The sequence below is a fragment of the Tiliqua scincoides genome, chromosome 2 (genome assembly GCF_035046505.1).
Source record: "Tiliqua scincoides isolate rTilSci1 chromosome 2, rTilSci1.hap2, whole genome shotgun sequence".
NCBI lineage: Eukaryota > Metazoa > Chordata > Lepidosauria > Squamata > Scincidae > Tiliqua > Tiliqua scincoides.
In genome coordinates, this window is record NC_089822.1 from 266,492,335 (window position 1) to 266,519,968 (window position 27,634).

A 27,634-nucleotide genomic window follows, 5' to 3' on the forward strand; every position below is an offset into this window, starting at 1 on the left:
GGAGCCCCCCACGAGCCCCTCCGCAGCGCGCCCGCGAGCACTCGAGGAGGGACGGACAGCAGGGGAGGGGCCGCCAGGACTCAAGGAGAACAGCAGGTGCCTTTGGGGAGCGGGGGGCTGGCCCTGAGCGTCCCTGGAACTGAAGTGAGGGGGGCTGGGGCTGTGGCTGGGGGGCACGCAGAGGGGCAAGCAGGCGCCCCACCGCACCTGTGCAGGGAGTTCCACAGGCCCAGAGGGAAGAGAGCGCCCTGAGGCCAGGCCAGCGAGGAGGCTTCTCTGCGCAGAGGGACGGGGCCAGGGCAGAGGGGAGCCCTGGTGGGGCAGGCGGAGGCAGACCAGGCCCTGCACACGGGGTCTGTGCCAGCGACTGCCCCTGCTGCAGCCCTGGGGGGGCTCCTGAATGCAGGGCACGCTGGACGGCCAGTGCATTGAGCGCGCTTGTGGACCAGCACAGAGATCAACAGGAAGTGTCTCTTTCACGCACCCGGATGAGGGGGAGAGGCAGAGAAGGTGCTGCCTCAGTGGCAGAGCCAGAGGGGTGCAGAACGCCTGGTTGCAGGGAGCCTCACCCCCTCACCATCCCCTTTGGAGCCATCCCAGTCCACCAGAGCAACACGGAGGTGAAGGCAGGGAGCTGGAGCCACCCAGAGCTCTTGGGGCCCCTTGGAACTGCACCTCTGAGCCCCGGACCCTCCGCTTCAGCCTCCCTGGCACTCCTGTCCTGGTCTGGTCCTGCCATCTGGTCTCTGCTTTGACTTCACCACTAATTATCCTTGGGGAATGTTGTGAGTTCTCCCACACTTGGTCTTGCTTTGTGGATGTCTGATGTTCTCTGCTTTGTCTTGCCATAACCCCTTTAAGACAACTCTCTGTCTCTTCATTAGGTGTTGCATCTTCAGTACTGAAAGGAAGAATCAGCAACAGACCTGGCAGAACAGGAACGCTGTGGTGCTCAGAATCCCTTTACTGGGTAAACTGCCTCCCTGCAGCACCTCCTTCCTTCAAGGTGAAAGTTTCCTCCCTTTGGTCAAAGACCCCATGTGAGGAAGCCTTGCTGAGGAAGCTCCTCTAAGCACTGCCCACCCTCCAGCCCCAGAGCAAACTGCAACTTCTCTTTGTCCGTAGCTGCTGTAAAGGACGGATGGCCTAAGCTGAGCTAGGAGCATCCATTCTGCCTGAAAATGGCTGTGGAGCAAGGGGGAGAACTCCTAGCTCTGGGTCTCCACCGCCAGCCTGCACTAGAGGAACATGTGAAGCCGGGATTGAAAATGGAGCAAGAGGAGCCTGAAAGTCTGCAGCCAGAGATGAAGCTGGCAGAACCAGAGGACCTCTCCCCTGCAGCCCGGATGGGGGATCTCGTGCAGCATCTGAACTGGGCAGAGCTACTGCACATTAAGCAGGAACCAGAAGAGGAATTGTCATTGCAGCAGTGGGAAGCACAATGGCGAGAGTTCCTTGAAGGACTGCAAACCCCTTGTTCTGGAGAGGGAAGCCCACAGCTCCCAGGAACCGTGCCATGGGGTGAGACATGCATGCTCTGACCAGCTGATAGCTGAATGCAGAGTGGATGCTTCCATGCCCTCCTCTGAGCACGGTCCAGCTCATCACTGTCCTTAAAATATCCCCTATCCCTAAAATATCCCCTATCCCTATTCAGGGGAGGTCTGACTAGTTCTGAGTAGGGGGAAGGCTGCTGAGGCAGCCCAGCAGTAAGATAGAAACAGTAGAGTACAGTAACTATATTAAAGTGGGTTAAATGACACAAATGGTTGTGGAAAAAAACTCACTTTGCCCTAATTCTTTTTAAATCAAGGGCACTATTGCCAGCTTGCCTTCCAACACCTGCTTCCTGCAGCAGACTGGACAGTTTCTTGCTCTCAGTGTAATCAGGCAGAAGCAGTAGCCCCCTTGCCTTTCGCACCCCACCCTGTCTCCAGATTCATGTATGTTTAATGCTAATGCACACTGATAGACCTGCTCTCTGTGCCTTCGTTTCAACCCATTTTTAGGTTAGCTGAGGTAATGGGTCTTGCTGCATCTGGGGAGTACCTTTTGGGCAGTAATGTTGTTGTTCCATGTTGGCAACCTTCAGTCTCGAAAGACTCTGGTATCGCGCTCTGAATGGTGGTTCTGGCACAGCGTCTAGTGTGGCTGAAAAGGCCAATTCGGGAGTGACAATCCCTTCCACACTGGGAGCAAGTGCAGTCTGTCCCTGGGTCTGCCTCCCTGGCTATGGGCCTTCCTTCTTTGCCTCTTTGCCTTTGCTGGGCAGTAATGATGTGCTGTGAAAGTAAAGACTTCCTGCTGTCTCCTCAGTCAACAGGCAGAAGATCAGATCTGGAGCCCAGAAGTTATTTATTAAATAACTTTTAGTTATTACCTGAGTTAGAGGAGTAAAGTCTCACTTCTGTCTCTGGCAGGCAGTGGAGTGGCCTCTGTGTCCTGTTCTGCATCGCCTCCTCTGTGGGCTGAAGAAGGAGGGGCTGCTGCGAAGTCTGCTCAGGTAGGGGGCAGGTGACCAGGGAAGCCTGCAGGGAGCGGCAGCAGAAGGGGCTGCTTCTTCCTTTCCTGTTGCTTCTGGTGCTGCAAGATGTGGGGGTGCCCATTTGCAGATTATTCCACAGGAATGCCATCAGGAGTGCCCTTTTGTGCAAGTGGCAGCCGCCCCTTTTGACTGGCATTATCTGATCACATTGGCAGGAGTCAGGAGGGGCAGGGCTCCTTCTCTCCTCTGCTTGCAGGAATGGAGGTTGCTCACAGCGCCTTTCTCAGAAGCAACTCTAAATACCCTGCAGCTCACCAGGGCTGTTTGCAGAGAGTGGCAGGAATGAAGGTTCATTATGAATCAAGGACACACCTGTGGGAAGCATCATGAACTCTCTTGGGCCTGTATAGTTTAAGCAGAGCTTATTTTTACACAGCACTGTGCCCAAGAACTGGAGACAGCTAGAGCCATCCGTGTGCATGTGCTGTACTCCCAGATGCTGCCCACATGTAGAACCTGAGCTTCTCCTGCTTCTTTGACAGCCTTCCTGCCATCTTGCCCTGGACTCTACTGTCTGTGGCTCTGCTTGCGCTCCAGTCTAGGTGGACAAGCAGAGGTTGAGCTCCAGGTGCTATTAAGTCTTAGGACAGGTGAGGAAGTGTTGCCTTTGGAAGTTTAAGTCACTCTGCACATGCCCAGGAGCACTTTCTCCACCTGTCCTTTAAAGAAAGGTTTAGCTCCCCTTCAAAGGGAACCCAGCACATGCTGAGTTAGTTTCAGCCCCAGACACTGGAAAGTTTGCTAACAGAAAAAGGTGACAGCTGTCAGTCGACTCAGTTAATAAGCAGTGTAAATGGGCTCTCCCTTGATGGGGGCCTTCAGAGCAACCACCTGCTGGAGTGTTCTAGCTCTGGCTCCTACACTGAGCAGGAGATTGGAGTGGATGACATAGCAGGACCCTCCAGTTCCCAGATTCTGTGAAAGCTACACAGACCACAAGAAATGAGGTTTTCACAGAGTTGGCTGCCTGTGCGGTGTGCTGGAGGGGTATCCAATATCTGGCAGGGGGCTCTGTGGCCTGAGGAAGCCTTCTGGAAGCAGATGTTTGGTGTGATACTTTTTGTTCTTTGTTGTTAACCTAATGAACAAAACTGAAAAACTCAACTGCCTTTGCAGAAATGCAAAGGGTTCAGCATTGCACGAAAATCTCAGGTTTCCCCTCCTGGAGTCTCTGAAATGTGTCTTGGATAGGGATAATTTGCACCTCTCTTCATTCAGGCTCCGGTGTCCTTTGAGGAGGTGGCTGTGTCTTTCTCCAAAGAGGAGTGGGCTCTGCTGGAGCCCAACCAGAAGGCCCTGTATGCAGAAGTGATGCTGGAGAATCTGGAGAACGTGGCTTTTCTGGGTAAGTCAGGACCCCTTTGCTTAATCTCCTTAGATCAGGGATTTCCAAACTGTGGCCTGGGGGCACTTCCAGCCCCCCACAAGATTTTATCCAGCCTGCAACAATTTAAAATACTTTGTGTTGCTGATATTTTTGCTGTTTATGGATTCATTTAAATTTCATTTGTTCATTTATGAAAGTGATTTTTTTGTGTGTATAATATACAGTGTGGCTCTCTATGGAAAGTTTGGACACCACTGCCCTAGATGCTAAAAGGCATGAATTGTTGTTAGTGTTTATCACCAGTGATTCTGCAGAGAAATGGGGAGCAAATGCCGGGATGGGAAGTTTCCAAAGTGACAAAGGTCTTTAAGGGAGGGGGCTGTGGCTTCGTGGCAGAGAAGCTGCTTGGTATGCAGAAGATTCTGAGTTCAGACCTTGCTGCATTTCCTGGTAGGGATCTAAAGACTCCCCGAAACCCTGGAGAGGCATTCTGGGCTGCTAGAGACCAATTCCAAGGTGAATGCCTGGCATGGCTCCGAAGGGGAGGGGCTGCTTGAAGGGCAGGCTGATGCTCCTGCAAAACTTAGTGCTTTGCACCTGTTCTAGCTATGCTACTCTCTGCATATTTTATAGATTGTGAGCCCTTTTGGGACAGGGATCCATTTGGTTACTTTATTTTGTCTGCAAACTGCTTGTGAGAACATTATCATTAAGAATATTTAAAAAAAAACAGATACATAAATATTCTTAATGAGAACCACCATTCAGAGCACGATACCATAGTCTTTCGAGACTGAAGGTTGCCAACTAGAATCTGAGTGTATACTGGAACTCCTATTCAGTAGTGTGAGTGTCATCAAGGTGGGCACTGATTTTTTTGTTGGTTGACCTGTGCTTCCCCCTCCTTCCTGCTTTTTGAGAAAAAACAGGCAAAAAAGCCAGTGGCTTCTCAAAGCAGCATGCAACATAAGAACATAAAAACAGCCCCACTGGATCAGGCCATAGGCCCATGTAGTCAGCTTCCTGTATCTCACAGCTGCCCACCAAATGCCCCAGGGAGCACACCAGATAACAGGAGACCTGCTTCCTAGTGCCCTCCCTTGCATCTGCATGTGACATAGCCCATTTCTAAAATCAGGAGGTTGCACATACACATCATGTCTTGTACCCCGTAATGGATTTTTCCTCCAGAAACTGGTCCAATCCCCTTTTAAAGTCATCCAGGCCAGACGCCATCACCACATCCTGTGGCAAGGAGTTCCACAGACCGACTACACGATGAGTACAGAACAACTGCGATCACACCATAACTGGCTCTGGCCTTTACAGTGTGGGCTCCCACATAGTTCTGTTTTGTCCCCCATGCTTTTGTGCATCTACGTAAAGCCACTGCGGGAAGTCATCCAGATCTATCTGTCCTTGTCATCCCGTTCCAGGGAGGCTATGCAGGTCCTGGAGCCCTGCCTGGCGGCGGTTGGGGTCTGGATGAGGACTGATTCCAAAAAAGACAAGCCTCCTCCTCAGGAAATCCTCAATGCAGGTCCTAAGGCATCTGCCCTCTCTGTATGGGGTAGCACATCTCCTGCAGGATCCGATGCAGAGTTTGGGATTGCTCCTGGTCTTGCAGCACTCCCTGGAGAAGCAGGTGGCAGCTGTGGCCAGGAGTGTGTTTGCCCAGTTTCGGCTGGTACGCCAACTATGGCCATACTTGACCCAATCAGACCTTACCACATTGGTCCATGCCTTAGTGACCTTGAGACTGGATTACCATAATGTGTTCTGGTGGTGGTTACTGGAGCTAAGTATTTTCAATCTGTTGGACTGCTGCTTCAGCAACTGCACTGGGTTTCCATTCCTTTCTGGACCCAATGCAAGGTGCTGACCTTTAAAGGTCAATAAGCCCTTCATGGTTTGGGTCCAGATTATCTGAGGGACCACCTTCTCCCATACTTTCTGGCCCAATCTCTGTGGCCATCCATCCCATACACAATGTTATATGTTTCAGTCTTGCCCCTCTTGGGGATCTTGGAAAGAAACATTGCGGTGATTACTCCAGCAGTCATTTCTTGTAGCTTTGTGCTATGCAGTCAGGTTGACACCTCTCAACGATCTCTCCTCCCCCTCCCTCCATTTTTGCCTGTTGGTTGATGACAAGGCTCCACTGCCACAAGGGAATTCAATCGGATATTAAGCAGGATGGGAGATGCAATGGATCCATCTTGATCTCTCCACTTCAGCTGAGCTCGGTGCCTTCTCCCTGCCATTTAAAAAAGAACGAAACCCTTCAGGGAAAAGCTCCTCTGTACAAAACAGGTGATCCAGGGTTACCCAGACGCTACTGCAGCATTGAAAAAAATCAATCAATCAAACCTTTATTAGGCATAAAAATTAACACATAATATCTCTAAACAATCCAATATATAAATATATGTTAAAAAGCGAATAAAGATAAAGGTTAAAACACAACAATTTACTTGCGCGGTAACTCCAGGTTGCTTAGGACCAACAGTTTAGCCCTCTTCAAGTTACTCAGGTGTAAAAATTTCACAACTGGAAGGGTCACGAGTTTAGAATCTCCCGCCAACAAAAATTGTAGGCAAACATTCTCAGAAAGACCTTTTTTAGTTCTTAATAATGGGAGAAGGTACTGGTCTCTGGGCACTTGATTGCTAACACATTGCAAAACAATGTGTAAAAGAGAGTCTACCTCTCTAAGGCCACAGTTACAGACTCGTTCTTCCTTCGGGGCATTTCTAAACCTGCCCAGTAGGTCTTTAGAAGGCAACACATTGCAGCAAGCTAATGTAAAAGCCCTCCTTGCGAAGGGGCACTCCAAGAAGGTCAGATACTTTGGTTGTTGACCAAATGTATTACTTAGGTGGAAATTCAGGGGCGAACATTTTTTTTTGTGCTGCACCCAAAATCTCTTGCCTTTCTGTATCAGTTAATCTTGTTATCAGGAGCCTAATAGAAACCTCAGGTGTAGCAGCTCCTTGTAGATCTGCCCATTTGTCTGATTTTCTTATAGAAAAGAGCTAAGCAGGGAGATAACAGTGGGTCAGTCAGTATCCCTTTTAACAATGGGTTTTGATCAGCCCTGAAGCACACTTTGGCCCAATATTTTAAGAAACGGGACCATGCTAGAAACTGCAGCCTATATTGGCCTGTCTCCAGGCAGAGTGCCGCATAGGGAACGCAATGCGGAACACCTAAGATTTTGTATAGAAAATTTGAATGGATCTTTTCAATCAAATCATTTAATGCTGGCATCCATATAGGAATGCCATACAAAATTTGAGGTGTAACTTTAGCATTAAAAGCTTGGAGAGCAGCTGGAATAAATGAGTTACCCCAAGAAAAGAAAAAGCGGGTTATAGCCTGGACAACTAATTTGGATGAGTTAATTACTGTGAGGTGATGGGAAGACCAGGAGTGCCGGTAGTGGAACTGGAGACCAAGATACTGGAATTCCTTGACTTGTTGTATTGATTTACCACTAAAAAGCCAAGACTGCGGTTTCCAAGAATGCCCAAACACCACAATCTTGGACTTATCATAGTTTAACTGCAGGGCGTTGTTGGTAAAATATTCTATACAGGCGTTAACCAGTCTCCGTAATCCTATTTTAGTGCGGGATATCAAGGCCATATCATCCGCATACAAAAGTAAAGGAGTTTCCACTGAACCTAATTTGGGAGAATGCGTATCGAAGTTAGCTAAAAAGGGAGCCAAATTGTTGATAAAGAGATTGAACAAAGTGGGTGCAAGAACGCACCCTTGTTTGACCCCCTTGTTGATTGGAATTGGGGCCGAGAGGCCACCCCTTGGAGATAGTTTCACTTGACAAGAAGTGTTTGAGTGAAGGGCACGAATTAATATTAATAGCCTTTTGTCCAGTCCAATCTTCCCAAGTTTATCCCAAAGTCTATATCTATGGAGTCAAAGGCCGACTTCAAATCTAAAAAGGCCACGTAAAGTTGGGATTTATTTTGAATCCTTTGTTTAGAGATTAGATGGGATAATACCGCACACTGATCAATTGCGGACTTGTTTGGCCTAAAGCCCACTTGCTCTGGGCCTATGATGTTATGATCAGAAATCCAGTCCGAAAGTTTCTTCAGTAGATGGGAGGCATACATTTTCCCTGCTAGATCTAAAAGGCTGATTGGTCTGTAACTGGGGGGAAGTTTTTTATCACCTTTTTTAAAGATGGGAACCAAGATGGATCTAGTCCAGGTGTCCGGAAATACCCCAAGTTTATCAATTCTAGTGAATAGTTCTGCAATTATTGGGGCCCACCACTCTGGTGCTTCTTTATAAATATCAGGGGGAATTGAATCTAGTCCTGCCTGCAGCATAGAAGCTGCTGAGAGAACCTAGAGGGAGACCCTGATCCTGTGTCCCTCTAAAGCAGGGCTCTCCAACCTTTTCAGTAGGAGGGCCACATTGTATATTTTACGTATTTTCCTGGGCTGAAAAAATCAGTGATGCTCAGAACTAATGTTCTCTGGCCAATCCATTGCGGAAACCTGTTTGTTATCGTTCGTTTACACAGGTGCAAAAGTGATACTGTGTCCTCCCTGTGATCGTTTTACAGCATAGTTGAAAAGTCAACATGCGGAAACCCAGTTTGTTTTATTGGCAGGGATGAGGCTAACATTGAATAATTATGCCATGTGGATCTTGCAGCATATGGCGCAGGTAATTGAAAGTGAGGATTAGCAAGGCTGGCACTCTCTGGCCATGTAGAGAGAAGTGCGGCAGACTGAACTGCACATGTTGACTAATTGTCATTCATTGTTGGCAACCTTCAGTCTCGGAAGACTCTGGTATCGCGCTCTGAATGGTGGTTCTGGAACAGCGTCTAGTGTGGCTGAAAAGGCCGATTCGGGAGTGACAATCCCTTCCACACTGGGAGCAAGTGCAGTCTGTCCCTGGTCTGTGTCCCTGGCTATGGGCCTTCCCTCTTTGCCTCAGACTGTTGGCCAAGTGTCTCTTCAAACTGGGAAAGGCCATGCTGCACAGCCTGTAGTTGGGGAAAAATTATCTAAGTTACTGCGGGTCAGATAAAGTCTTGTGGCAGGCTGAATTTGGCCCCCCCAGACTGGAGGTTGGAACCCCTGCTCTAACCGCTGAGAGTCGATCACTGAGAAGGGCTGCAATCCTGTGCATAATTTCCTAGGAGTCATATCCACTGAATCCCTTGGGTTTACTTCTATTTATATGCTAAAGAGTGTGCATCTGGGGATCCATCTCCCTGTTGCTAATCAAGATCTTATCTCTCTGTTCCAGGAAGGTGCAGACAAGACAATGAGATTCAGAGGAAGACACCTGGGGTGTCACCAGAAATGGCCTTGCGTGATGTAGTGGAAGTGACTCTTAGAGACCAGGATGGATCAAGGAGGCAGGAGGGAAGACCATCAACTGTCAGGAGGACTGAAGCGCTCATTCTTCAGGTTTCTGATTTCTCTGAAATCCTAACACAACAAGAACATCCAAAGGGGAAGAGAAGGGAAAAGGGGGAAAAAATCAGTTCTGAATCCTGCATTAACAAACACAGTGAAATCTGCCCATGGAAGAAAAGGTTGAAGTGCTCTGAGTGGAGAAAGAACTTCACTACAAGCACAAACCTCGGTCCCCATGAAAAATTCCAGACCAGTGAGAAAGCTGCGCATGGAGACATATCAATGAAGCAGGAGGGAGGCCAGACAGAGAAACAGAGAAAAAAATCTGGTGCTCATCAGGGTGGGGATTTGTGTGTCATTCCAGATAATCCAGAAAAAGAAACTAGAAAGAGGAATGAAAAAGCTCCTTACAGTGCAAAAAGCTTCAACAGTAAATCAAAACTTGAGAAACCATATAAATGCTTGGAGTGTGGAAAGAGCTTCAGTCAGAGCTCAGGCCTGACTGTGCATCAAAGAATCCACACTGGGGAGAAACCTTATAAATGCTTGGAGTGTGGAAAGAGCTTCAGTCAGAGCTCAGGCCTGACTGTGCATCAAAAAACCCACACTGGGGAGAAACCATATAAATGCTTGGAGTGTGGAAAGAGCTTCTATCAGAAGGCAAGCCTCTCTGTGCATCAAAGAATCCACACTCGAGAGAAACCATATAAATGCTTGGAGTGTGGAAAGAGCTTCAGTCAGAACGGAAGGCTGAATGAGCATCAAAGAACTCACACTGGGCAGAAACCTTATAAATGCTTGGAGTGTGGAAAGAGCTTCAGTCAGAGGACAAGGCTCGCTGTGCATCAAAGAATCCACACTGGGGAGAAACCATATAAATGCTTGGAGTGTGGAAAGAGCTTCAGTGAGAGGGGAAGCCTCACTGTGCATCAAAGAATCCACACTGGTGAACAACCATATAAATGCTTGGACTGTGGAAAGAGCTTCAGTAAGAGAGTAAACCTCACTGTGCATCAAAGAATCCACACTGGGGAGAAGCCCTATAAATGCTTGCAGTGTGGAAAGAGCTTCCATCTGAGGGCACACCTTGCTGGGCATCAAAGAACCCACACTGGGGAGAAACCATATGAATGCTTGGAGTGTGGAAAGAGCTTCTTTCAGAAGGCAAGCCTCTCTGTGCATCAAAGAATCCACACTCGAGAGAAACCATATAAATGCTTGGTGTGTGGAAAGAACTTCAGTCAGAACAGAAGGCTGAATGAGCATCAAAGAACTCATACTGGGGAGAAAACTTATAAATGCTTGGAGTGTGGAAAGAGCTTCAGTCAGAGATCAAGCCTCGATGTGCATCAAAGAATCCACACTGGGGAGAAACCTTATAAATGCTTGGAATGTGGAAAGAGGTTCAGTCAGAGGACAAACCTTGCTGTGCATCAAAGAACCCACACCAGGGAGAAACCGTATTAATACCCAGAACATGGAAGGAGCTTCAGGGATCACTCATCCCTTCCATCTCATGAAAGAATACTGGAGCTGAACTATTTAAATTTTTCGAGTGTGGATGCAATGTCTGCACCACAGGGCAAGGCTTGCAAGGTGCACGCACAGGATAGGCCCCGTAGGCCCAGGAATGCGTCCATGACACTCCTTAACAGAGTCTGAAATCTGGGAGGAAACGGGCCTGTTACTGTGACTCTTTGGCTTGTGGATCTGTTTGCCATGAAGGAGTGTATAGGAGAATAAATAAGGGAGGTGCGATGGTGTTCCTGTTCCCCTGGTGAATTCCCTCTGTAGCCTGCCTTCAATAACCTCAAGTCCCCCCCCCCCCAAATCACTAAGATTTTTAGCCCTACCCACTGCCCAGTCCAATTTTAAGTGCTTATATTTAAGCTGGTTCAGTGTGATTTGGGACAAAATTCATTTTAAATCCAAAGTATTTTTTGTTTCAGCTGGATTGAGAGTCACAGCTTCCCTCTAAAGCAGGGTCTCCAAACCCGGTCAGGGGGCCACATGCAACCCACAGCAAGTCTGTATCCTGCCCACGGCCAGCCTCTGAGCTCCTGAGAACCTCTGGCACAGTTGGCCAAACACCTCCGGAGCTGTGCTTGTGGGGGATGGGGGTCCATTTCAGTCCCTTTACAGCACTAAAAAGTAACACGTCTTTACTTTTTACTATGTCAGAATGCTATGCTATGTCAGAGTGCCAGGTGCAAGGGAGGGCACCAGGATGCAGGTCTCTTGTTATCTGGTGTGCTCCCTGGGGCATTTGGTGGGCCGCTGTGAGATACAGGAAGCTGGACTAGATGGGCCTATGGCCTGATCCAGTGGGGCTGTTCTTATGTTGTTAAGTCTTAGCTACTCGAGTCTCTTTTTTACTGCACTATGGGGGGGGGGGTTCTGCCTTCTGGAGCACCTGTTGAGTTCCACATTCATTGGACTGGGACCATTCTGGCAGCCTTGCACTTGCCTTTGCCTGACCCTCCACACCAACCATTTTCAACCTTTTTCAGCTCACGGCACACTGACAAGGCATTAAAATTGTCAAAGCACACTACCAGTTTTTTTACTTACATTAAATTACTACATTACGGTTAATCTTGAATTAACACAGTTAAATCATTACATGACAAAAAATTGACAAGAAGCATGGAGAGGGAAGTATATGTGGTTTCTGAAAAGGAGGAAAAATTCTCTGTTCAAATTCTTATCAAAAGTGGCAGGAAGTGTTGGCAAAGACAGGGCAGGTTGATCACATAGTGGAGAATGTGGGTGAGGGGCAGTGAGGAGACAGGATTGAAACGAGTGCTGGATTAAACTGGGGGTGGGGGAGAGAGAATGCGAGGCAGTGATTCTGTATCTTTGGAAGGTGCTGACAAGTGAGGGGAGGGACAGTAAGAGAGTTGCTAAGATTGTGAGATTTGGGGGGGGGGGAAATATGTCTGGGGAAGGGGGTGGGGTGGGGGAGAAGAGGAGAGTGAAGTGCCAATTGCCTGCTTGTGTATTTGAGAAAAAAGAGTGCAACCAAAAGCCCAATCGGATGCATGCCTGCTCAGAAGAAAGCCCCATTATAGTCAATGGGGCTTACTCCCAGGTAAGTGTAGAGGGGATAGCACCCCCAGAGCCCTATCCTATGCATGCCTGCTCAGAAGTAGGCCCCATTGCAGTAAATGGGGCTTACTCCCAGGTAAGTGTGGATAGGATTGTGGCCCAACACCATTCCTCTAAAAGCCCCAAATTTCAGGGAGGGTTGCTCTGGGGAGGTGCAGGCAAACTGGCAAGGAAAAGGGACTTTCAGGGACCTTGAAACCTTGGGTTGGGGGCCTCAGCAGACTTGCTGACTATGTACCTGCTTCTGGCTCCCTCTTCTCACTCACTCCACAGCTCCCACCTCCTGGCTCCTCCAGGCTTCTCTGGAGTTGGCCAGTCAGCATGCAGTCATAAGAACATAAGAACAGCCCCACTGGATCAGGCCATAGGCCCATCTAGTCCAGCTTCCTGTATCTCACAGCGGCCCACCAAATGCCCCAGGGAGCACACCAGATAACAAGAGACCTCATCCTGGTGCCCTCCCTTGCATCTGGCAGGCAACAACCTCCTTCCTGCCCAACCCTATGCATGTCTACTCAGAAGTAGGTCCATAGTAGCCAATGGGGCTTACTCCCAGGAAAGTGAGGATCAGGTTGCAGCCTGAGTTGTGCTCAGTGGCAGGAGTAAGCTCCAAGCAGACTCTTCAGCTGCTGTGTGGGATGCAAAGCAGCCTTGACCAGCCCCTTCCCTGGCTGCTCCCTTGCTTGTGCTGCCTGCTTCGGGAGGCTCAAAGCAGCCATTTCTCTCGCACTTGGGCATGCAGTTGCTGCCTGATCCTGTGGCACACCTGAGCCAGCCTTGCGGCACACCAGTGTGCTGCGTCACAGCGGTTGAAAACCGCTGCTCCACACTTTCAGGGCACATTTGCTTACTTGTGAGTAAATGTGGATGTGTAGCTTAGGGCACAAACCTAACCCACTTTCCAGCGCCAAGGTCAGAGCAATGCAGCTCCGGGGAGAGGGAACAAACATTCCCTTGCCTTGAGGAGGCCTCTGTGACTGCCCCCAACTGCAGGATGCAGCACACATCCCATTGGCACAGCTATGCCAGTGCTGGAAGGTGGGCTGGGATTTGGACCTCTGTTTTGCTTTCCATAGGGCTCAATGCATTTGTCACCTTGGAGGGGGGGACTTCTTCTTCGGGTGTTTTGGGGGGCTGCGTTCATCGGACCGGGACCAGAGGGAGTCCTGGCCTTTCTGGCAGGCAGGGTCACCTGTGTTGGCCGCCCCCCACCCTGACCCAGAAGTAATTGCAGTGATGTCGCTGTCCGCGCAATAACTTCTGCACTGCTGCGTCCTTTGAGACAGCAGGGGAACGAAGGAGGTAGCCCAGGCTCCGTGCCGCTGCTGTGCGTGCGAAAGGCTCCCTCAGAGCATGTGGGGCTGCGGGTGGTGCTCGCCTCCTGGGCACGCATCCAGTGGCCCGAAGTGCTGCGCCGAGAAAGGCCGGAAGGCTCCTCGGAGCCTGAGAAGCTGAGTGTCTCCTGCAAGTGCCCCACTTCTGCCACTCCTCTTCTGTCAAGGGGGAAGGGGCAGCTGTCACTGGTCCACTCCGCGCAGTCCTCTGCTGGACTGGGCGCTGCCCCCCTTTAGTGGAAGGGAAGGGGCGGCCCTCAGGATCACGGTTTGTGGCAGTGGCACACCCGGCAGAGCGCCCGGGGCAGCTGCCCCCCAGCCCCCTCCGGGTACGCCACTGTCCAGGGCCGCCTCCTTCCCAGGGGAGCAGGCACAGCCCCCTTGCGAGGAGACTGAGTGCGAGGCGTGCCTTGGTTCCTTCCGCAGGGCTCCTGCGTCTTCCTCTTCCCTGGCCCCTTGGCTTCGCGACGCACCACAATCAGGTCGCGACCCACCAGACGGGGGAGAGAGGGCAGGAGCTCGTGCAGGGAGTCCACTGCCCCAGCAGTGGGGAGGGGGAGCCTGTTCCCTGCAGTGCTGGCTTAGCAGTCCCCAGAAGGCCTCTAGAGGAGGAAACTACAACCCCCAAGAAGCGCTGCGCCGGAGGCAAGGAGGCGGACGCGGCGGGAACTACCACTCCCAGGATGCCTCGCGCGCGAGGCAAGGAGGCGTCGCCTTCTAGAAACGACACAGGAGGAAGCTCCCACTTCCAGGAAGCCGCGCGCGCGAGGCAATCTGACGGCGCCTCCTGGAAACGGCTGAGGTGAGGCTACGGGGGACGGGAGGGAGGCAGGTGCGGAGGCCGCAGCGCGCCCGCGAGCACCGAGGAGAGGGTCTCCAGGGCAGAACAGGTGGCCCTGAGCGTCTCTGGAACTGCAGGGGGGAGAAGGGGGGCTGGGCTGGAGGGCGGTGGAGCACGCAAAGGAGCACCCGGGGGGAGGGTGGCAGGCAGATGCCCCCACCACGTCCTGTGGCAGGGAGTTCCACAGGCCCAGAGGGGGAGGGGCCTTTGGGGGGCTGGCTCTGAGCGTCCGTGGAACTTAAGGAGGGAGGAAAGGGGGCTGCGGGGCAGAAGAGCACACAAAGGAGCACCTTCGAGGGGGGACGGAGGGTGCCCCCACCGCGTCCTGTGGCAGGGAGTTCCACAGGCCCCAGAGGGAAGAGAGCACCCCCTTCCCATTCGCCTAAGGCCAGGGAAAAGGCCCTGTGTGTGGAGGGCCAGGTGCAGAGAGATGCCCAGGGGGGCTTTGCCTGCCTGCACTCCTGGGGCAGAACCAGCCTGTCTGCAGCACACGTGGGGAGCAGGAGGGCCTGCAGACACTGCCCAGACAGGTGCAGACCAGGGCCCTTTCCACACACAGCCCAAGGACCACCGCTGTGCCAGCGACAGCACCTGCTCCAGCCCTTGGGGGGGGGCTCCTGAAGTGTAGCTCATGCGTCGTGCGCACTGCTGGATGTTCAGTGCCTTGAGCAGACTTGTGGATCAGCACGGAGATCAACAGGCTGTGTTCGGTTCACGCACCCAGATGAGGGGGAGCTGCAGAGAAGGTGCTGCCTCAGTGGCAGAGCCAGAGGGATGCAGAGTGCCGGTTACAGGGAGCCCCATCCCTTCACCTCCCCTTTGGAGCCATCCCAGGCCTCCAGAGCAACATGGAGGCGAAGGCAGGGAGGCTGGAGCCACCCCAGGTCCTGCGGGGCCCTCGGCCTCCTGGTAGCAGATCTGCACCTCTGAGCGCTGGACCCTCCGCTCTGGCCCTGTGGCACTCCTGGCCTGGCCTGGCCGTTTCTACTTTGATTTCATTACTAATCATCCTTTGGGAAGGTTGTGAGTTCTCCCACGCTTGGTCTTGCTTTGTGGATGTCTGATGTTCTCTGCTTTGTCTTGCCGTAAGCCCTTTAAGACAACTCTCTGTCTCTTCATTAGGTGTTGCATCTTCAGTACTGAAAGGAAGAATCAGCAACAGACCCAGCAGAACAGGAACGCTGTGGTGCTCAGAATCCCTTTACTGGGTAAACTGCCTCCCTGCAGCACCTCCTTCCTTCAAGGCGAAGGGTTTCCTCCCTTTGGTCAAAGACCCCATGTGAGGAAGCCTTGCTGAGGAAGCTCCTCCAGCTACTACCCAGCCTCCCTCCCCAGAGTGAACTGCAATTTTTTTTGTCCATAGTTGCTGTCAAGGACAGATGGACTGAGCTAAGCTGGAAGCATCCCTTCTGCCTGGAAATGGCTGTGGAGCAAGGGGGAGAACTCCCAGCTCTGGGTCTGCACTTCCAGCCTGCGCTAGAGGAACATGTGAAGCCGGGATTGAAAATGGAGCAAGAGGAACCAGAAAGTCTCCAACCACAGACAAGGCTGGCAGAACCAGAGGACCTCTCCCCTGCAGCCCGGATGGGGGCTCTCGTGCAGCATCTGAACTGGGCAGAGCCACCGCACATTAAGCAGGAACCAGAAGAGGGATTGTCATCACAACAGTGGAAAGCACAATGGCGGGAGTTCCTTAGAACAGTGCAGACCCCTTGTTCTGGAGAGGGAAGCCCTCAGCTCCCAGAGACCGTGCCATGGGGTGAGATACATGCTCTGACCAACTGAAAGCTGAATGCAGAGTGGCATCTGGATGCTTCCACGCCCTCCTCTCATCCCTCTCCACCTCATCACTGTCCTTAAAATATCATACCCCTTTGGTATTCAGGGGAGGTCTGACTAGTTCTGAGTAGGGGGAATTATCACTGCTCAAGCTCTGGACTCTGCCTCAGGCCTCTGTTGAGACAGCCCAGCAGTAGGATAGAAACAGTAGAGTACAATAACTATATTAAAGTGGGTTAAATGACGCAAACAGTTGTGGAAGAAAATCCTCTTTGTCCTAATTGCTTTTCAATCAAGGGCACAATATTCCCAACTTGCCTCCCAACACCTGCTTCCTGCAGCAGACTGGACAGTGTCTTCCTCTCAGTGTAATCAGGCAGAAGGAAAGCCCAAAGACAGTAGCCCCCCTGCTGTTCACACCCCACCCTGCCTCCAGATTCATATATCTCTTATGCTAATGCACACTGATACACCTGCCCTCCCTGCCTTCATTTCATCCCATTGTCAGGTTAGCTGAGGTAATGGGTCTTGCTGCGTTTGGGGAGCACCTTCAGGGCAGTAATGATGTGTTGTGAGAAGAAGAACTTCCTGCTGTCACCTCGTACTCTGTCAACAGGCAGAAGATCAGAGCCAGATCCTGGAAGAACTTTTAGTTCTTACCTAAGTTGGAGGAATAAAGTCTCCCTTCTGTCTCTTGCAGGCAGTTTAGTGGCCTCAGCATCATGTTCTGGGCCACCTCCTCTGTGGGCTGGAGAAGGACCAGCTGCTGTGAAGTCTGCTCAGGTAGGGGGCAGGTGACCAGGGAATCCTGCAAGGAGCGGCGGCAAAAGGGGCCGCCTCCTTTGCTTCTTCCTTTCCTGCTGCTTCTGGTCCTGCAAGATGTCGGGCTGCCCTTTTGCAGAATATTCCACAGGAATGCCATCAAGAGTGCCCTTATGTGCAAGTGGCAGCTGCCCCTTTTGACTGGCATCATCTGATCACAATGGCGGCATCAGGAGGGGCATAGGGTTAGGATTGTGCCCTTAAAAACTCAGTTGCCCCTTTTTAAATTACAGAAATGCAAAGGGTGGAGCATTGCAGGAAAATATCAGGTTTCCCCTCCTGGAGTCTCTGAAATGTGTCTTGGGTAGGGATAATCTGTGCCTTTCTTCATTCAGGCTCCAGTGTCCTTTGAGGAGGTGGCTGTGTCTTTCTCCAAGGAGGAGTGGACTCTGCTGGAGCCCAACCAGAAGGCCCTGTATGCAGAAGTGATGCTGGAGAACCTGGAGAACGTGGCTTTTCTGGGTAAGTCAGGACCCCTTTGCTTAATCTCCCTAGATCAGGGGTCTCCAAACTATGGCCAGGGGGCACATCCAGCCCCCCACAAGATTTTATCCATCCTGCAACAATTTAAAATATTTTTAATTGCTGATATTTTTGCTAACTTTTGATATTTTTATGCATTATATATCATTTCTCAGTTTCAGCACAGCTTTGTTTCTTAGTAATGGTCACATTTCTCTTTGTTCACAATTGATTACAAAAATATGCAAGTAAAACTTATTGATTCATTTAAATTTCATTCATTCATTGATAAAACTGATTTTTGTGTGTGTAAAGTATACAGTGTAGTTCCCTCTAACGGAAAAGTTTGGAGACCCCTGCCCTAGATGCTAAAAGATGGATTGTTTTATCACCAGCATGGAGTGTTTATCACCAGTGATTCTGCAGAGGAATGGGGAGCAAGTGCCAGGATGGGAGGTTTTCAGAGTGACAAAGGTCTTTAAGGGAGGGGGCTGTGGCTCCCTGGCAGAGAAGCTGCTTGGCATGCAGAAGATCCTGAGTTCAGTCCTTGCTGCATTTCCAGGTGGGGATTTAAAAACTCCTCCAAAACCCTGGAGAGCCATTCTGGGCTGCTAGAGCCTGGCATGGCTCCGAAGGGGAGGGGCTGCTTGAATGGCAGGGTGATGCTCCTGCAAAACTTAGTGCTTTGCACCTCTTCTAGCTACACAACTCTGTGCATCTTTTTTAGATTGTGAGCCTTTTTGGAACAGGGATGAATTTAGTAAATTTATTTTGTCTGTAAACTGCTTGTGAGAACTCTTTTGTTGAAAAGAGGTACATAAATAGGGTTGGCATCCTTCAGTCTTGGAAGACTGTGGTGTTCTGCCAAATCCCAATCCAACCTCTGCCTGGATTATTATGCCCACATTTAGCTAATTAGCACCCCTTTTTTTCTACCCAAGAATGACCCTGGTTTTGCTTTGCAGTCCTGCTGGACCCCACCTCCAGGGTAGCTCGCCTGTTCAACCTGCAGAGGTCCTCTCTCCTGCAAGCAGCCTCCCACCACTACAGCAGCACCTTGGTCCTCAGCAGGTCTTGGGTACAGCAGCCACACACCAAACTCCAGTGTCTCCAGCAGTCTCCAAAGTCCATTTACCATCAATTCCTTTATCTGTCTGTCCTTCCTCAAGCTTTCCTCCTTCTGCTGCCCACACCAAATTCTCCCTTCATCAGGTGCTTTTATGCCTGAGGGCCTTATTGCCTTCAAGGGGTTGCAGCTGTGCAGCACACTCTGCTGGATGCCCAGGCCTTACCCTTAAAGGGGCCACTGCTGACACCACATCTACCTCCTCACCAGATCTTCCCTGATTGCAATACATTCCACCTCTTGAACGGGTCAATGAAAGTGTCGACCCAATGTGCTGTGGCAGTGAAGAAGGCTAATTCTATGCTTGGGATCATTAGGAAGGGTATTGAGAACAAAACGGCTAATATTATAATGCCGTTGTTCAAAACGATGGTAAGGCCACACCTGGAGTATTGTGTCCAGTTCTGGTCACCGCATCTCAATAAGAACATAGTGGAAATGGAAAAGGTGCAAAAGAGAGCGACTAAGATGATTATGGGGCTGGGGCACCTTCCTTATGAGGAAAGGCTACGGGGTTTGGGCCTCTTCAGCCTGGAAAAGAGACGACTGAGGGGGGGACATGATTGAGACATACAAAATTATGCAGGGGATGGACAGAGTGGATAGGGAGATGCTCTTTACACTCTCACATAACACCAGAACCAGGGGACATCCACTAAAATTGAGTGTTGGGAGAGTTAGAACAGACAAAAGAAAATATTTCTTTACTCAGCGTGTGGTTGGTCTGTGGAACTCCTTGCCACAGGATGTGGTGATGGCGTCTGGCCTGGACGCCTTTAAAAGGGGATTGGACAAGTTTCTGGAGGAAAAATCCATTATGGGGTACAAGCCATGATGTGTATGCGCAACCTCCTGATTTTAGAAATGGGTTATGTCAGAATGCCAGATGCAAGGGAGGGCACCAGGATGAGGTCTCTTGTTATCTGTCTTGCTCCCTGGGGCATTTGGTGGGCCGCTGTGAGATACAGGAAGCTGGACTAGATGGGCCTATGGCCTGATCCGGTGGGGCTGTTCTTATGTTGGTGTCACAGTGGTCCCCTTGATCAATTGTCCATTCTTTTTTCTTGTGCCATCAACCCCTTGGCCTGTTTTCTTTCTTGGGCCATCCACCCCTTGGTCTGCCTCATCCTCTCCATACTGGTTGCTGAAGCTCCCATTCAGTCCAATCCTGTCCCATCCATTCTGGTGCCCATTTGGTCTATGTCATGCCCCATCCCAGAGGGCAGCCTATCCATCCCAGTGGTCCTGCAGTTAAGTCCAGAGGCCATCCTATTAATTGCAGGCATGCTGGCTCCTCCACCTCCGTCTGTTCCCCTCTCTAGGGCACCCCCAAAACTATGAGGCATTCCCATTCCATTTCTTGAGGAGTCTCTTTCAAAGCCACCTCCAACTGCACTGCCCATTTTATTCATCCTTCCAAGCCCCATTCTAGGAGGGCAATGGCCCAGGCTCTCCATGCCACGGAAAGGGCCTTCCATTCCTCCCATTTTGTTCATCCTAAAACCCAAGCCTTTTATACCCATTCCTCCAGGTTCCAAGTTGCCTATCCCCAGGCCCAAGTAGTTTGCATCAATAGGTATCCCACCTGGTCCCAGCCCCATACCAATGCCCCCAAGTCCATGAGGAAGCTACTGGGGCTGCTCTGGAGGGAAGCAGTCTCTGTTTGGTAAGGCTTGTTCATCCATCTTCATGTGCATCTGTCTACCAAACAGCAACTGTCCATTGAACATGGAGATGGCCTGAACAGCTTCAATCACTTGCTCAAAAGTCATGGTCCCAATCCCTCTACTTCTGCCATCTGTGTCTTTAAGAATGTCTACACAGACAGCCACACTGGCCATGCTGAACACATCCTTCAGTTTCTTCCAGCCAACTTTGTACTTCAAATTGGCAACAAACACAGTGCTTCCCAATCTGCCAGCCTGAAAAGAGTCAAAGAGGCCCTCTTTGCTGCTCCTGCAGCCCCACCCCTTTATCTCTAGTGCAGACCACCACTTCAGTTCAACCAGGCGCCCTGCCTGTGCCTTATACAGGCTCTCTGCAGCCTTTATATCTTTGTGGGCATTTGCAAAGGCCTTCACATATGTGAGATTTTTCTCTCTTTCAATGTGAATTAGCCCTTTTAACTTGGCAATTTCCTCTCTCAGAATTATCTTCTTCACATCCTCCCCACCTGACCCCCTGAGCCTTTTCAGGGAAAGGATGCCATATTTAATGAGTCCTCCCATATACTGCACCATCTGGAATATGGTCCAAAGAATGCTCAAAGTAGCCCAGACATTCCATAATAGGGCAGGAGCATTTGCTTTCCATATAGCAAGGTCCAGGGCCTCCCAAATCTGCCAAAGTTCCATTTGCTTTGCTCTCTTGTTATACAAGGGGATACTAATTGCCTTGGGCTTGAACCCCACTCCTGGTACCAATTGTTCTGCCAAATCCCAATCCAAGCTCTGCCTGGATTATTATGCCCACATTTAGCTAATTAGCACCCCTTTTTTACCCAAGAATGACCCTGGTTCTGCCTTGCAGTCCTGCTGGACCCCACCTCCAGGGTAGCTCACCTGTTCAACCTGCAGAGGTCCTCTCTCCTGCCAGCAGCCTCCCACCACTACAGCAGACCCTGGGTCATCAGCAGGTCTTGGGCACAGCAGCCACACTTCAAACTCCAGTGTCTCCAGCAGTCTCCAAAGTCCATTCACCATCAATTCCTTAATCCAGTCTGTCTTTCCTCCTTCTGTTACCCACACCAAACTCTCCCTTCATCAGGTGCTTTTATGCCTGAGGGCCTTACTGCCTTCAAGTGGCTGCAGCTGTGCAGCACACTCTGCTGGATGCCCAGGCCTTACCCTTAAAGGGGCCACTGCTGACACCACATCTACCTCCTCGCCAGATCTTCCGCGATTCCAATACACATGGTATCGTGCTCTGTTCTGGAACAGAGTGTCCTCTCCAGTGCGCGAAGCCTGGGTAAAGTAGGTATGGAGGATAGACTGTTTCCCATGCAGCAAATCCCCCCTCTCCACGTCGCTGAAATGGTCCAATGGAAAGGCAGAGGCCAATACGGTTGGTTCCAGCGGCGTCGCAGGAGTTGCCAGAACGTGACTGTGTTCAGCCATGAACTGCCTCAGGGACTCCGGCTCCGGATTTTGCCTCAAGGTTGACTCCTGAAGCCTTTTCCATAACTGGATGTAGCCACAAGGCAGTGGAGGTTTGGGATCAGAGTTTTCCTTCTCTCAGATGAGCTGCCTTCCCAGGCTAAGGAGTCTCATCTACCCGGTGGCTGTTAGGACAAGTACAGCCAAATTGAAGGCCTATTCTTATCCCCAGCCCCCAGGGGAGGTACATAAATATTCTTAATGATAAGCAGATATAATACTGGAACTCCTGTTCAGTTGTGTGAGTGTCATCAAGGTGGCCACTGGTTTTTTGTTGGTTACTGATTGGTTGGTTGACCTGTGCTTCCCACCCCCTTCCCGCACTTTGAGACAAAATAGGCAAAAAAGTCAATGGCTTCTCAGGGCCGCACGCAACCACTCCGATCACACCATAGCTGGCTCTGGCCTTTACAATGTGGGCTGCCACAGAGTTCTGTTTTGTCCCCCATGCTTTTTTGCATCTATGTAAAACAGCTGGGGGAAGTCATCCAGCTCTCTCTGTCCTTGCCATCCCATTCCAGGGAGGCTATGCAGGTCCTGGAGCACTACCTGGAGGCGGTTGGAGTCTGGATGAGGGCAATAGGTTGAGACTGATTCCAGAAAAGACAGGCCTCCTCGTCAGGAAATCCTCAATGCAGGTCCCAAGGTATCTGCCCTCTCTGAATGGGGTAGCACTCCCTCTGCAGAATTGGGTGCGCAGTTTGGGAGTGCTCCTTTCTCACAGCTCTCCCTGGAGAACCAGGTGGCAGCTGTGTCCAGAAGTTTGTTTCCCCAGTTTCGACTGGTACACCAGCTATGGCCATACTTGACCCAATCAGACCTGACCACAGTGGTTCATGCCTTAGTGTCTTCAAGGCCGGATAACTGTAATGTTCTCTATGTGGGGCTGCCCTTGATGGTTTGGAAGCTGCAATTAGTGCAGAATGCAGCAGCATGGGTATTTACTGGAACTAAGCAGTTTTGATCTGTTGGACCACTGCTTTAGCAACTGCACTGGGTGTCCATTCCTTTCTGGACCCAATGCAAGGTGCTGATATTGACCTTTAAAGCCCTTCAGGGCTGATATTGATATTGCTGATATTGATCTTTAAAGCTAGTCACGGTTGGGGTCCATATGATCCGAGGGACTGCCTTCTCCCATATTTTCTGGCCCGATCTCTATGGTCATCTGACAGGCTTCTGCAAGTGCCACCTTTATCCCAAGTTAGAGCGATGGAGGCACAGGGGCGGGCCTTCTGTAAAGTGGTGCCACAATTATGAAATTCCCGACCTGGGGAATTGAACTGGAAGTATTTGGCAGTGATGTCACCACAGTTACTTTCTGATTTTGTCATATGGCAGGGTGTGAAATTTTTTTTGAGCCCTGGAGGCCAAGATGCCTCACCTGTGTCTGGTTGTGATGTTGTGCGAGAAGGGAGAGTAGTCCCTGTTTCCACTCTATCCATCCCATTCACAATGTTATATGTTACAGTCCTACCCCCATTGGGGACCTTGGAAAGAAACTGCAAAGTCACAAGAAATTCATTTCTTGTGGCTCTGTGCTGTGCAGCCATGTTGATACCTCTCAGTGATCTCTCCCCCTTCCCCTTTTTGCTTGTTGTTGGTGACAAGGCTCCACTGCCACAAGGGCAATGCAGTCAGATATTGAGCAGGATGGGAGATGTAATGGATCCACTGTTGATCTCCCCACTTCAGCTGAGCTTAGTGCCTTCTCCATGCCATTGAAAAAAGAACAAAACCGTTCAGGGAAAAGCTCCTCTGTACAAAACAGGTGATCCAGCATGTCTCAGAGGCTACTACAGCATTGAAGCTGCTGAGAGAATCTAAAGGGATACCCCTATCCTGTGTCCCTCTAAAACAGGAGTCTCCAACCTTTTCGGTAGGAGGGCCACATCGTATATTTTAAATAATTTCCAGAGCTGAAAAATCAGCGATATTGGGAGTCATTTCCGCTGAATCCATTGGGTTTATTTCTGAGTATGTATGCCAAATAATGTGCATTAGAGCTTCCATCTCTCTGTTGCTAATCAAGATTCTCTCTCTGTTCCAGGAAGGAGTGGGCAAGACCATGAGGATCAGAGGGAGCACCGTGGGGTGTCACCGGAAATGGCCTTGCGTGATGTAAAGGAAGTTACTTTTGGAGAACAGGATGGATCAAGGAGGACAGAGGGAAGACCAGCACCTGTCAGGAGGACTGAAGTGCTCATTTTCCAGGTTTCTGATCTCCTTGAAATCCCAAGACAACAAGAACATCCAAAGGGGAAGAGAAAGAAAAAGGGGGAAACAATCAGTTCTGAATCCTACACTAACAAACACAGTGAAATCTGCACAGGGAAGAAAAGGTTGAAGTGTTCTGAGTGGAGAAAGAGCATTAGTACAAGCATACTTCTTGCTTCCCATGAAAAGTTCCAGTCAAGTGAGAAAGCTGCACATCAAGACAGATCACAGAAGCAGGATGGAAACCAAGCAGACACATGGAGAAATAACTGTGATGCTCATCAGGGTGGGGATTTGAGTGTCTTTCCAGATAATCCAGAACAAGAATCTAGAAAGAGGAAGGAAAAAGCCCCTCAAACTGCAAAAACCTACAATAGTATATCAAAACCTGGAAAAGAAACAGGAGAGAAATCTCATAAATGCTTGGAGTGTGGAAAGAGCTTCAGTAACACAGCAAACCTCACTGTGCATCAAAGAATCCACACTGGGGAGAAACCTTATAAATGCTTGGATTGTGGAAAGAGCTTCAGTAACAGAGCAAACCTTACTGTGCATCAAAGAATCCACACTGGGGAGAAACCATATAAATGCTTGGAGTGTGGAAAGAGCTTCATTGAGAGGGGAAGCTTCACTGTGCATCAAAGAACCCACACTGGGGAGAATCCTTATAAATGCTTGGAGTGTGGAAAGAGCTTCAGTAAGAGAGCTTACCTCGATGTGCATCAGAGAATCCACACTGGGGAGAAACCTTATACATGCTTGGAGTGTGGAAAGAGCTTCAGTCGGAATTCAAGCCTGACTGTTCATCGAAGAATCCACACTGGGGAGAAACCATATAAATGCTTGGAGTGTGGAAAGAGCTTCAGTCACAGAGCAAGCCTCGCTGTGCATCAAATAATCCACACTGGGAAGCAACCATATAAATGCTTGGAGTGTGGAAAGGGCTTTAATCAGAGGACAAGCCTCGCAGTGCATCAAAGAATCCACACTGGGGCGAATCCTTATAAATGCTTGGAGTGTGGAAAAAGCTTCATTGAGAGGGGAAGCCTCGCTGTGCATCACAGAATCCACACAGGGGAGAAACCTTATAAATGCTTGGAGTGTGGAAAGACCTTCAGGCACAAATCAGGCCTGACTGTTCATCGAAGAATCCACACTGGGGAGAAACCATATAAATGCTTGGAGTGTGGAAAGAGTTTCCATCGCAGAGCAAGCCTCGCTTTGCATCAAATAATCCACACTGGGAAGCAACCATATAAATGCTTGGAGTGTGGAAAGGGCTTCAATCACAGAGCAAGCCTCGCTGTGCATCAAATAATCCACACTGGGAAGCAACCATATAAATGCTTGGAGTGTGGAAAGAGCTTCAGTAACAGAGCTTACCTCAATGTGCATCAGAGAATCCACACTGGGGAGAAACCTTATACATGCTTGGAGTGTGGAAAGAGCTTCAGGCACAAATCAGGCCTGACTGTTCATCGAAGAACCCACACTGGGGAGAAACCATATAAATGCTTGGAGTGCGGAAAGGACTTCTTTGAGAGGGGAAGCCTCGCTGTGCATGAAAGAATCCACACTGGGGAGAAACCATATAAATGCTTGGAGTGTGGAAAGAGCTTCAGTAATAGAGCAAACCTCTCTGTGCATGAAAGAATCCACACTGGGGAGAAACCTTATAAATGCTTGGAGTGTGGAAAGAGCTTCAGTAATAGAGCAAACCTCGCTGTGCATGAAAGAATTCACACTGGGGAGAAACCATATAAATGCTTAGAGTGCGGAAAAAGCTTCAGTAATAGGACATACTTTGCTGTGCATCAGAGAACCCACACTGGGGAGAAACCATATAAATGCTTGGAGTGTGGAAAGAGCTTCAGTCGGAATTCAGGCCTGACTGTTCATCGAAGAACCCACACTGGGGAGAAACCATATAAATGCTTGGAGTGTGGAAAGAGCTTCAGTCGGAGTTCAGGCCTGACTGTTCATCGAAGAACCCACACTGGGGAGAAACCATATAAATGCTTGGAATGTGGAAAGAGCTTCAGTAAGAGAGCAAACCTCAATGAGCATCAGAGAATCCACACTGGGGAGAAACCATATAAATGTTTGGAGTGTGGAAAGAGCTTCAGTAAGAGATCAAATCTCAATGAGCATCAGAGAATCCACACTGGGAAGAAACCACATGAATGCTTGGAGTGTGGAGAGAGCTTCAGGCAGAGATCCGACCTGACTGTGCATCAAAGAATCCACACTGGGGAGAAATCATGTGTTTTGAGTGTGGAAAGAGATTCATCCAGAGTACATACTTAACTCTGCATCAAAGAACACTTCTCTGCATCCCTTCCTTCTGAAATAATTCATACTGGAGCTGAACCATTTAAATTTTTCAAGTGTGGATGTATGGATGTATTTTTGGAATGTGGATGTATGTATGAAATTTTTAGAGTGTGGATGTAAGGCCTGCCAAGATTTTGGACTGACAATCAGCCTGAAGAAAACACAGGTCATGGTTCAGGATGTGGACTCACCTCCCTGTATTACTATCTCTGCGCATGAACTGGAGGTTGTCCATGACTTTATGTACCTTGGCTCAACGATCTCCGACACTCTTTCTCTCGATACCGAGCTAAACAAGCGCATCGGTAAAGCAGCTACCACGTTTTCCAGACTCACAAAGAGAGTCTGGTCCAATAAGAAGCTGACGGAACATACCAAGATCCAGGTCTACAGAGCTTGCGTCTTGAGTACACTTCTGTACTGCAGCGAGTCATGGACTCTTTGCTCACAACAGGAGAGGAAACTGAACGCTTTCCACATGCGCTGCCTCCGACGCATCCTCAGCATCACCTGGCAGGACAAAGTTCCAAACAACACAGTCCTGGAACGTGCTGGAATCCCTAGCATGTATTCACTGCTGAAACAGAGACGCCTGCGTTGGCTTGGTCATGTCGTGAGAATGGATGATGGCCGGATCTCAAAGGATCTCCTCTATGGAGAACTCGTGCAAGGAAAGCGCCCTACAGGTAGACCACAGCTGCGATACAAGGACATCTGCAAGAGGGATCTGAAGGCCTTAGGGATGGACCTCAACAAGTGGGAAACCCTGGCCTCTGAGCGGCCCGCTTGGAGGCAGGCTGTGCAGCATGGCCTTTCCCAGTTTGAAGAGACACTTTGCCAACAGTCTGAGGCTAAGAGGCAAAGAAGGAAGGCCCATAGCCAGGGAGACAGACCAGGGACAGACTGCACTTGCTCCCGGTGTGGAAGGGATTGTCACTCCCGGATTGGCCTTTTCAGCCACACTAGACGCTGTGCCAGAACCACCTTTCAGAGCGCGATACCATAGTCTTTCGAGACTGAAGGTTGCCAATACATAGCACTGGGACCCACTTTTCAGAATGAGAATCTGTCAGGACCCACCAGAAGTGATGTCTTGACCAGAACTGACATCATCAAGCAGGACAATTTTTAACAATCCTAGGCTGCCATCTTACCCACACCCATGAGTAAGTTCCATTG

The 27,634-nt window shown here is 50.0% G+C and overlaps 2 protein-coding genes across 2 annotated transcripts in view; both read left to right on the forward strand.

The window, feature by feature from the left end:
• LOC136640517 (zinc finger protein 585A-like) lies at positions 1-27,042 on the forward strand. Its single transcript, XM_066615678.1, is given in 7 exon segments — positions 1-96; positions 885-1,521; positions 2,421-2,503; positions 3,764-3,890; positions 9,165-10,680; positions 24,562-26,378; positions 26,381-27,042. Coding segments are annotated over 6 exon segments (3,972 nt in total). The 5' UTR covers positions 1-96; positions 885-1,181; the 3' UTR covers positions 26,470-27,042.
• LOC136640365 (zinc finger protein ZFP2-like) overlaps positions 15,693-27,634 on the forward strand; it is a 246,632-nt gene continuing 234,690 nt past the window's right edge. The window contains exon 1 of the mRNA XM_066615437.1: positions 15,693-16,319. Within this exon, the coding sequence (XP_066471534.1) occupies positions 15,980-16,319 (340 nt within the window). The 5' untranslated portion in view covers positions 15,693-15,979. The remainder of the gene's footprint in view (positions 16,320-27,634) is intronic.